Source organism: Cadophora gregata (assembly GCF_030347475.1).
Source record: "Cadophora gregata isolate MNR1 chromosome Unknown scaffold_8, whole genome shotgun sequence".
In the NCBI taxonomy this organism is placed as follows: Eukaryota; Fungi; Ascomycota; class Leotiomycetes; order Helotiales; family Ploettnerulaceae; genus Cadophora; species Cadophora gregata.
This window is the reverse complement of record NW_026695931.1, coordinates 2,053,626-2,063,548: the sequence shown is the minus strand read 5'-3', so window position 1 is coordinate 2,063,548 and position 9,923 is coordinate 2,053,626. Positions and strand designations below refer to the sequence as shown.

General features: G+C 48.3%; 5 protein-coding genes across 6 annotated transcripts; 3 read left to right on the top strand and 2 right to left on the bottom strand.

Annotated features, from left to right (window-relative positions):
* Positions 1-97: 97 nt before the first annotated feature.
* Positions 98-2,778, top strand: ONS95_014191 (uncharacterized protein). Of its 2 annotated transcripts, XM_058507846.1 has the most exons (5): positions 98-186; positions 243-1,368; positions 1,421-1,764; positions 1,852-2,279; positions 2,346-2,778. In XM_058507846.1, the coding sequence occupies exons 2-5, from the start codon at positions 1,263-1,265 to the stop codon at positions 2,599-2,601; spliced, it is 1,134 nt and encodes a 377-aa protein (XP_058357017.1). In that variant the 5' UTR covers positions 98-186; positions 243-1,262; the 3' UTR covers positions 2,602-2,778. The 2 variants fall into 2 exon arrangements, with proteins under 2 accessions (XP_058357017.1, XP_058357016.1); XM_058507845.1 differs by lacking the exon at positions 98-186 and having other exon boundaries at positions 1,210-1,368; positions 1,852-2,778.
* Positions 2,779-3,896: 1,118 nt separating this feature from the next.
* Positions 3,897-4,235, top strand: ONS95_014190 (uncharacterized protein; the record flags this gene model as incomplete). The annotated part of the gene is made up of 1 exon (XM_058507844.1): positions 3,897-4,235. The coding sequence occupies one exon, from the start codon at positions 3,897-3,899 to the stop codon at positions 4,233-4,235; it is 339 nt and encodes a 112-aa protein (XP_058357015.1).
* A 1,667-nt stretch (positions 4,236-5,902) lies between these two features.
* ONS95_014189 (uncharacterized protein) lies at positions 5,903-6,502 on the bottom strand (the record flags this gene model as incomplete). The annotated part of the gene is made up of 1 exon (XM_058507843.1): positions 5,903-6,502. The coding sequence occupies one exon, from the start codon at positions 6,500-6,502 to the stop codon at positions 5,903-5,905; it is 600 nt and encodes a 199-aa protein (XP_058357014.1).
* A 467-nt stretch (positions 6,503-6,969) lies between these two features.
* ONS95_014188 (uncharacterized protein) lies at positions 6,970-7,326 on the top strand (the record flags this gene model as incomplete). The annotated part of the gene is made up of 1 exon (XM_058507842.1): positions 6,970-7,326. The coding sequence occupies one exon, from the start codon at positions 6,970-6,972 to the stop codon at positions 7,324-7,326; it is 357 nt and encodes a 118-aa protein (XP_058357013.1).
* Positions 7,145-9,587, bottom strand: ONS95_014187 (uncharacterized protein). The gene is made up of 4 exons (XM_058507841.1): positions 9,169-9,587; positions 8,941-9,112; positions 8,725-8,884; positions 7,145-8,664 (listed from the first exon to the last, which is right to left on the bottom strand). Exons 2-4 carry the CDS (start codon positions 9,007-9,009, stop codon positions 7,823-7,825), a joined length of 1,071 nt encoding a protein of 356 aa, XP_058357012.1. The 5' UTR covers positions 9,010-9,112; positions 9,169-9,587; the 3' UTR covers positions 7,145-7,822.
* Positions 9,588-9,923: the final 336 nt, after the last annotated feature.

Here is a 9,923-nt window from a genome sequence, read left to right as displayed (position 1 = left end):
TCCATTGGACATGAGGCATTTTGGAAGATATCGGTAACATAGCCGAGTGTTGTTTCTTGGAAACTATAAAATCGCATACGATGGTGCCATAATGAGGCCATCGCAGCCCAGCCAAAAGTGCAGCAGCGGTGTCACTGAGACGAACGTCAGCCCAGCCCTGTCGACCAGGGAAATGCGGGGTACCAGGTATGCTGCAGCTAACCACAGCACGTTAGAGCTGACCCGCCAAGTGAAGTCTACAGGGATGCAAAATGCCAAATTTACCCGCTGGCTGATCAACATTGCCAACGACTTGTCGCCAGAATCGACGAATTGCAGGCAGAGTGCCATCTCCGTGTGCCCTCGAATGCCCTCGTGGGGCCAATGACTGAGCAATGCGGTACGTAAACTCTCTAGCGAGCTTGGGCTCTTCGGTTGGGGAACGGCTGCGTGGGAGCTTGGGAAAGACAGCGAGAAAATACACTGGGGCTGAGCGGGTGTGACGATGGGGTGCATAATGTAACAGGGTTATAGCTTCTCGATCAGGGTGCGTTTGATGAGATGCCCATAACCTTACCACGGAGCTTCCATACTCACACAACTCGTTGGATCTGGAGGCTCCCCTTGACGACTAGTGGTCAGGAACGAGGTACACACGAGATTATTTTCATTTATCCCAGATGCCCTTTGGAAGGTTGTAGCGCTGGCGCTGGCCCTGTCTTTTCCTTCTAGCAGATGGAACAATGTCCTCCCTCAGCCTCCCTGCTCCTCATCTGACATTTGACATTTGACTTTCTCCACCTTTGTCTGACTATCAGTGGCTACCAAAGCCGCCGAGAGCTACGGGCATTTTTCACCGTCTCCGACACTCCGTGAAGCAAAAGTAAACCAGTCTAGAAAAACTTTCCAAGAAGCTTCGTCTCGACTTGCTCCTTGCTCCACGTAGGCTAAGCCTCCCGAGGTGCTCGTCTGTCGTCTTCCCGCCATGCACCTCCGTACGGAGTAGAGCTGCAGTAGTACCAGCTACCCATGTTGGCTTCTAGTTGGCACGATGGTTCCCAGGAAGTGCAAGGCGATTAATTGGACCTCTCACAGCCTAGCGATGCCTGTACATATTCGCCAAGGGAGTCGAGACGAAGACAACACCTTTTTGGGTGAGCTGGGCAGTGGCCATGCTCAAGGAAGTATGATTTAAAAGGTTTCCCCCTCCCGTGCCATCCTTCAAGCACACAATCACTTCTTCGTCATCACACTACTTCACCAATTGACTCTCATCCACCATCATGCAGCTCAAGAATATCCTCCCCGCAGCCTTTGTAGCTGGAGCTGCTGCTCAAAGCTTGACTGATGTTCTCGCGGCGAACAACAGTACTCTCAGCTCACTCACTTGTAAGCCTTGCGCTCCAACTTCTAGGTCACTCACATCATCTAACATGATCAGCTCTGATCTCTGCCAACCCATCACTTCTCGAGGCCCTTGGTTCAGCACAGAACATCACCATCCTCGCCCCGAGTAACGATGCTCTCGCTGGCTTCCTCAACTCGACCGCTGGCGCCGCTGCTGCCACCGACCCAGGAGCCGTCGCTGCCTTGCTCACGTATCACGTCTTGAACGGCACATACCCAGCGTCTGCATTCACCAACACCTCGCAGTTCATCCCATCGCTGTTGACAAATAGCTCTTTCACGAATGTCACTGGTGGTCAAGTCGTGGAGGCTAGACTTAGAGGCGAGACTGTATCGATCTTCTCCGGCTTGCTGTCAGCTTCGAACGTTTCTGTAGCAGTATGTTTACCTTCCTCTCTTTGGGCTTCTATAACCTAGTTTCATTTTCAAGTCAGTGACGTAATCTACGGACTAACCCTCGCATAGAACGTCAACTTCACTGGCGGTGTTGTCCACGTTATCGATACTGTCCTCACCGTCCCTCAATCAGCTTCCAACACAGCTGGCGCACTCAACCTCACTTCCCTCGCTGGCGCACTTACAACTGCTGGTTTGGTTGAAACTGTCGATAGTCTCGCTGATGTCACCATCTTTGCGCCTTCCAACGAAGCTTTCCAAGCCATCGGATCCGCTCTCCCCAACCTCAGCACCGAAGCGCTCAGCGGTATCTTGACTTACCACGTGGTTCAAGGAACCGTCGGATACAGCACTCTCCTGACCAACACCACCCTCCCAACTGTCAACGGAGGCAATGTCACAATTTCCATCGTCAACGGATCCGTGTTTGTTAACTCGGCAAAAGTCACTGTTCCCGATGTTTTGGTTGCCGGAGGTGTCGTTCACGTCATTGACGGGTAAGCTACGCACATTTTACTGCTTGAATTATCCCTCAGCCAGCACATTTGCTAATCTTATCCCAGTGTTCTCAACCCCAACAACACCTCCGCCGCCCCACCAACCGCATCCACCACCTCGCCAGCTTTCCCAGGTGTTAGCAGCGGCACTGATCTCCCATTCACGTCAGGCGTTTCTGCATCCACCACCGTCACCTCGGTCCCAACCCGTGACCCCGAAGCTACATCTTCCAGTACTGCTGGTGCCGCGCCAATGCAGACCGGTATGATTGGTCTCGGAGCCCTGTTCGGTGGTGCCGCTATTGTCATGGGTAACTTGTAAAGTCGCTAATGTGTGAATGTACGCGATAATGAGAGACGTGGTAATGGACTGTAGATGATGGATGAAATGTTTTACTCGGAGAAGACATGTGGTTTAATGAAGCTTGGTGTATGATTTAAGTCAAATTTGATCATTCTCACGTTCACCAAATCACAATTTGTATACCTTTTATGCCTTGAACTAAAATGTCTTTTCAATCACGTGACTTTACTACCCTGGCAAGTGCCTTCTTGCTTCTATTAAGATCTTGCTCATTCACGAGTTGTACGAACAAGAACACTCAAGTCGATATTAGATGTTTTTAGGTAAAAGCCACCTCCTCTAAGTGTCTCTCGTCACTTTGCATACATCCACGTGACAACTCTTTGTTTTCTTTTAGCCGAAGCAAGCGACCCAGGTTTCATGACAACAGTATTGTTTCCGAACACTGCAACGACCTGTCCTGAAAACCTTCTTTATTAAAGTCGCTCGAGGACAATCACCAAACAAAAAATTCATTAGCGCCGAATGGCCCCAAACACCAGAACACATGGCTTGGAGCACTACTCCTTAGTGCAGCGATATCTCAACGACAGGCACGTCTACGGAACTGCATTCCTCCATTCCTATCACAGCAGCTTCCATCCCCCATAAACAAACCACCATCTAACTTTCCTGCAGCCACATCAACTATCAACCGTCCAGCATTCCAAAGCCACACAACGACCCAGACCCGTACCGGCCTCCAACACCCGAACACGAGCGTCAAGAGATCATCCAGCACGAACCCGCTGAATGGAACAGTTTCCGCTCCTCGTCTTCACGCGGTCGGCCAGCTTATGCGCGAACTTATCGAGCAAAGATTGCCGTATGAGAGGGCTAAGGTGAGGTGAGGGTAGAGGAGGAGTTTATGGCGAGGAATCCGATTGTTAGACCGCCGCGGAGTGGGGCTTCGTATTGAGGAACGGCTGCGGAATGGGACGACAGAGGTCGGAGTCCCTCTCCGCCAAGGAGGAGTAGGGGCGTAGTCCCTATTTCCCGACAGCTAGAAGAGGTTCATTGGGAGGGCCCAATTCGTTTGGGAGTTCCTACTCATCTAAGGGGCCTAACTTGTATGGGGAATCCACAGGAGGATACGGCTTATATGGAGGATCGAATGGATCTGCAAGATTATACGGCTCATCGAGTGAGCACAACTCTTCAGGAATTTCCAGCTCATTCGGAGTTCCTACACCAGGATATATTCCCAGCCCTTTTGGAAACCAGTTTTCATCGGAAGCTTTCGACCCATTGGAGTAAGCCAAGCTCCAGGAGGGATGTCCAATGTACCACTGGGTGGGCTCAACTTCTCCGGACTGTCCATCTCATCAGGATCAGGAGGATATAATTCCCTAGGAGGTCAGCCACAATCAATGGTAGGATACAACTCATCTAGGAAAACAAGAGTTATACATTACAGCCGTCCCACTCGCCGCTCCAGACACAGTCGAAACCGTCTTTCCGATGGCCTGGATCATATGGATGTGGGCTATGATAAGTTCACTGTTACTATCAATGGAGATGTCAACTGCATTCTTGGTGGATTGGGTGATTGGGAGATCGATGATTGGATGTATGATGAGCTCGGATTGAATATAGGTTGGACTGAATACTGACGAGGTGGCATAATGTGAAGTGTTGAGGTACGGATTGAGTTCCTCTCAGGATTGCAGGCTAGGTAGAAGGTATCCCCTTGCTAAAAGAATGATAGAATTTTCTCTTTGGATTAGGGATGATAAATATTGACATGTTACCAAACTAAGGGTATATGCCAACTGTGAGCGTGAACTATGTGAGTATTCTGATAAATTGACAAAAGAACATACTTTATGAATGTAAAACAATCAGGAAAAGTTGCTCCTGCTGTGAGGAATTCAGAAGAGTCCTCTGGCTTACAGGCTTTCGTTACAGGGACATTCAAGGGTCGGGCCGTTGACCAGAGCGAGCGCTAGTGCGGATGACTAAAAATCACGATTCCACCAACAGGTTGAAATCTCTTTCCTTCATGGATCTCTCGGGATCTCCAGAACGTCGTAATATCGAACTCTTACTTTAATACTTCCCGCTAACACTACACTAGCAGTATGGCACCGTCCATACCTATCGGTATCAACAGTTTGCCAGAGGAGAGCGGGACCAGGTTATTCGAGTCGTTCCTGTCGTGCACCTGCCTAATGTCGTGCTCACGATTCGTAACTTCTGGAGACCTCTGGCGCGGTTATATCTATACCAGTCCGTTCGATACACCGATGAGCCCCTGCCATCAACCGACCGAGATGTTGCATCTATTCGATGTCATGCCCACATATTTAATCAGCGCTGCGCTCGCCCTCGCATTGCTAGCTTGTGCGAGTTTCTGAGATCAATCACGCAGACCCGACTCTCGTCTTTTTCATCAGGCATGCGAGCTTTTCATGGATAGGAACAGTCTACTACAGTGGAGCAATTTCTTTGAAGAAATTGTTCAGAATGATGAGACCTAGTAACTTGCACGTGGCTCTGCAATACAGAAACTCTGCCCTGGCACGTATGAGCGCGGTTAGTTCGTTGGAATTTATAAACCCTTCTGAAGGGGCTTTGTTTCTTTTATGGAGTTGCTTGCGTGAGCGGACATACGCTGTATTGGAAAGAGTGGATGTAGTCTTGAAAGTTTTATGATTGATGCGCTATTCTGTCCTCATGCGTCAGGCTAATTTCGGGTCCGGCTTTCGAAGAGGGAGAGGCTGGAGTCCACCCAAAGCTTCATTTTGAGTGGTGAGTTTCCAGGATAAAGAGTTTCCGTCTTCGTACATGTACCAGTTTACAACATTTGCGTATAAAATATCAATTGGGAAGAATCGTGCTTGGATTATAACAGGTGGGTTAGGACATTCGTTCGTCCTTGTCGACGTGACAGCTATGCCCGAGAATGATAACATTACTTATGATCAAAATACTCTTCTATCAATAGTGGGTTTGGCTGACTACCATCACAACAGGCGCATCTCTTGATGGTCAGAAGGCTGAGGTTGCAGTGAGGAGAATTTGGAACGGATCAAGAATCCGAATTCAGCTTGTTTTTTCAGGCATCTCCAGTTAAGTGCGGGGTAGTATTGCCCCGCCATCGTCCTGTAATGGCCCCTAAACTTTTTCAAGGCGCTCGAACGAAATTAATATTAGTGCACGGATCAATTGATCGAAAATAACTCTATCCAGATTGCCAGAGCGATACCCACTAGAAAATGATTAGTGGAATAATCTTCCCTTCTAACCAGCTACAACGGTAAACCCCTCTAGGCCTCACTCACGCCCCCTCCCTCCTCACCCTAAACCCCTCCAAAATCCCATCCCTATGCTTCTCCCCCGTGAAAACAACCTCATACCCATCCTCCATCCTCCCGTTCCTAACCTCCTCCTCACTCGCCCACAAAAACCTCCGATGCTCCTTCTCATCCAACTTCACCTCCTCCCCACCCCTAACCTCAACCTCAAACGCAAACTTCACCACCCTCAATCCCCTCCTCGTCACAAACGCCAGTCCGTCTTCTGATCCGACGAGACGCTTGATATGCGTCACTGTCAGACCAGTCTCTTCGAGTACTTCGCGCGCGACGCCGTGGAGAACCGTCGAGTCGGTGAGGTCGACGCCGCCGCCGGGGATTTCCCATTTGTTGGCATAGGAGTCGGTGGGTGCGCGTTGGAGGATGAGGATCTTGGGATTGGGATTGGGATTGGGATTGGGAGGCTGTGAGGTGGTTGATGGAGGGGAGAAGATTAAGGCGCCGCTGGCGATGGCTTGGTGGTGTTGGAGTGAGGGGGATGAGAGGTAGGTCTTCATGGGGACGTTGAATGATGCGACTGCGGGGGAGAAGGTGAAAGGTGAGAGGGCTGGCGGTTGGTCCATGTTGATTGATGATTTTCGATTAGTATCGGGTGAAGACGAGTTTTGGATTGAGTTTTTGTTGTGAGTCTGTTCTTTGATATGGGTTTGTTGTCCTTGAATAGAGAGGGAGGTATTTTTGAGGTCTCGAAATCTAGGCAGCGGCTTCGGCTAGCTCATGAACCGGGCGCCGTCTAGAGCGTCGAGCGTTTCAATTTTCACAGCTGCCTGGAGAAATGAAGTGGAGAAACGAAGCCCTATTAATTTTAGCTTTTTTGATTTCGCATCCGAGTTTTAATGGAAGACTTAAGGTACTAGGAGGAGACTTGTTGGACATTTAGCATGACTCATGTTGGACTGTTCGGTTGTCTGGGGTGAGACTTTTGTGAGTCAACAAACAGGCTAAGCAATGTTCATGATTTCACTAGCACCCGAAAGCCTTTAATTTGGCCGGAAATATTACCTGCGATATGATTGATAGGGGCTCAAATATGGTGTTTTATGCTCAAATGACGGAACTGTCTCAAATGGACCAGAAGAATCAGAAGCCATCATTCATCTCGACAACCTCGACGACCTCCACGACCTCCACAACCTCGACGGATATCTGCGAAACCTTTCCCCTTCGTCTCATCTCTGGGACACTCACCCCTTACTATAAGAATCTCAAAACAGAATGTCCTCTCCCCGCCTCCCGCCTCCCCGCCTCCCCGCCTCTTCAATCATCCCAATACCATCCCATCGTCCCTACAGGAGCAGCCAGGACCGTCAGCTCCGGAGTCTTCGACCTCTCGCAGACTTCTCATGGCTCCAAATTTGCTGCGCAGGCTCCTCTTCTAGATGTCTAGCAAGACAGGTGCGAATAGCGCCAGTATGCAGATTTGATTCATGGAAATCACTCGGTACATCGCGATGGTCGAATCCGTTCGCCATGTATAACTTTACCAGCTGAGACTTTGTATATGCGATTCAAAAGAACGATTATCTCTATCTCCTCGGCACCAGTTTGAAGAAAATGATACCAGTGAAGTTTCCTATACAAACCGGACCGTTGTATCCCATTTGAATTTTCTGTAAATAACTCGAGGATCTCGTACCTGACAGGAGCAGTCAAAGAGGATCTGGAGAGGCTCGGTCCGAGGAGGGATGCTCCTAGGTTAGTTTCCGTGTCTCGGGTTTTTGGATATTCCAAGACGGCGAGATGATGTGGCAGGATTGATGTGCTGTTAGCGTTCCTCCCCAGATCCTTGAAGCCCGCGCAGTTCTGCGGTGCATTTCGTAGATGATCCAGCCGAACTTCTCGCCACGGGGTACAACTTGCTCTTCTCTTGTGCGTGATCCAATTCATTCTCCAATCATGGACTTTAACCTCGCTCTCCAATCCCGCAACTCAGCATCTTTACTGTCCAACAAGCTATTCAGCCTTGAGATCTGTGCCTTCAGTTGCTCATTTTCGGTTTTTAGACCAGCCGAGTCCCCACCGTGCCTCTTTGCCAATTCTAATTCCTGACGAGCCAGGGCAATTTGTCCATCCTTCAGTCTGAGCTCCTGCTCCAACATTTGGATTCTATCGCGAAGATCAGACTCCGCTTTTCCTACGTGGGCGGATGCCTCGAGTTCTTTGTGGATAACAGCTAGGGCTTTGTCAACTTCAGATGAGAATGCGGAGTACTTTGACTTTTTGCGTGGTGGTGAGTACGATCTCCTTGGACGACCGACATTGCCTTTCGCTGTGGCTGTTTTAGGGGCACTTGAGGCCGCGGTACTGACTTGTGGTAGAGCAATCAGTGGAGCAGCTACTTTTTCTGGAACCAATTGAGGCTGAGAAACCACGGCCGATAAAGTCCCAAGTACAGGGATATCGCGATTTGAAGACCTCCTTGTGTTCTCAGACACGCTACTTTGAGGCGGGGCAGCATGGGCCGACGAAGAATTCCTTGAGTGCGATACATCTGACGGAGTGGTAGAGGGGGTTAATGGTGGTGGAGAAGAAAAGCTAGTCGTCGGCGGTGGCTGTGGAAGATGCAATTCTCTTGCGACACAGTGCGGACAGAACCAGAAGTCTGGAACATCACCAGGGTCTAAAGACGGAGTCATGCAAGCCGCATGATACGAAGTATCACAAGTTTGGCATTCAAAGAGCTCCATTGAGGACCCACAAACGAAACAAAAACCTTCATGTTTTCCTGTACTCACAGAAATATCAGCAAGTGAGAATTGACTTGGCGCGGGGTGGATTCTGGAACCTTCAAAGATGTTTGGTCCTCCATCCCAAGCAGGTGAGTGGACTTGACTGTACTGTTGTACATAATGGTCGGTAGTTATATCTATTGGATGTGGAGACCATCCCATGGCTTCCGATTCTACATCTCCACTATTTTGTGGTCCTGATGAAGCGGCGGAATACTTCAAAAGACATCAGAAATTGTTCGTAGTTTGAGGGGTCATTATCTGGTACTCACCATATTGGCGCCTAGACAGCCAGTTTCCCCGGATCCGGTAGTTGGGTGAGCGTTATCCATTGTTATCATCGACTTGCTTATGTCAGGTATAATTTCTGGGACTTTGGGGATAATCGTGTGAAGATGGGGGAGTGAGTGAAGCTGACCAGATGGAGCTATTCCGCAACGGGTACTAGGGTGAGATTATGTCAGCAATTTCGCTCGTATCTTCTCGTAAGCAGGCCGTACATCTCTGTCAATCTCGCTCCGTCAACAAAAACGACTCTTTCCGATCACCAAACAATCAAGGACAATACTTGAAGACCTTAAGCAAGCTTTTTGGCTCTCTCCATATGAAGATCACCTGATTTCTCCATTCATTTTCATTACCTTGCTGTTCTGCTTAGCTCTGGGAACACATGTCGTCGAGCGATGTTATTTCAACATTTTCATCCTGCCTTGGGGTTCTATCCCATGGGCTACTGAAAGCCACTTTTAGCGTCGCTAAGCTACAGGGAATATTGCCCTATGTAACAGGCATATTTACCCCCTTAATTAATATCGTTAATGTACTATAACTCACCTAAATAATAAGTAATTAACTATATTTAAGATAGCTGAAGAGGTGTAACCTGATCTTATTCTTAATAGAATACTCTGTCCTAAAGCTAGACTGATTTAAGAGGGTTCCGGGCTATTTATCCCTTTCTATTGCCTTAATTTCTAACTTTAAATAACTCTACCTCTTTCTATTGATTCTACTAACTTATATGCGATATTTTATCTGTTTTTTATAGAGGAAATCCTTTAGCAGATTGTTAATTATACTAATTAAAATATAAAGGATCCGGATGATCTGAAACCTTATTCTAGAGCTTGTAAATAGTACTCTACTACTATTCCGGAACTAAAAGTGTACCTTAGGATCTTGATATATATAGAGATATATATAGAGAATTAAATTAAGGACTATTAGAGTACTGAAGAGGACGGACTATAACACT

Excerpts from the sequence above, each read along its gene's own strand:
- ONS95_014191 (XM_058507846.1), top strand. The coding sequence starts at position 1,263 with ATGCAGCTCAAGAATATCCTCCCCGCAGCCTTTGTAGCTGGAGCTGCT. Across the intron at positions 1,369-1,420 it reads TACTCTCAGCTCACTCACTT|CTCTGATCTCTGCCAACCCA; the intron begins GTAAGCCTTGCG and ends TAACATGATCAG. Across the intron at positions 2,280-2,345 it reads GTCGTTCACGTCATTGACGG|TGTTCTCAACCCCAACAACA; the intron begins GTAAGCTACGCA and ends ATCTTATCCCAG.
- ONS95_014187 (XM_058507841.1), bottom strand. The coding sequence starts at position 9,009 with ATGATAACAATGGATAACGCTCACCCAACTACCGGATCCGGGGAAACT. Across the intron at positions 8,885-8,940 it reads GCTGTCTAGGCGCCAATATG|TATTCCGCCGCTTCATCAGG; the intron begins GTGAGTACCAGA and ends TGTCTTTTGAAG. Across the intron at positions 8,665-8,724 it reads AGGACCAAACATCTTTGAAG|GAAAACATGAAGGTTTTTGT; the intron begins GTTCCAGAATCC and ends CTGTGAGTACAG.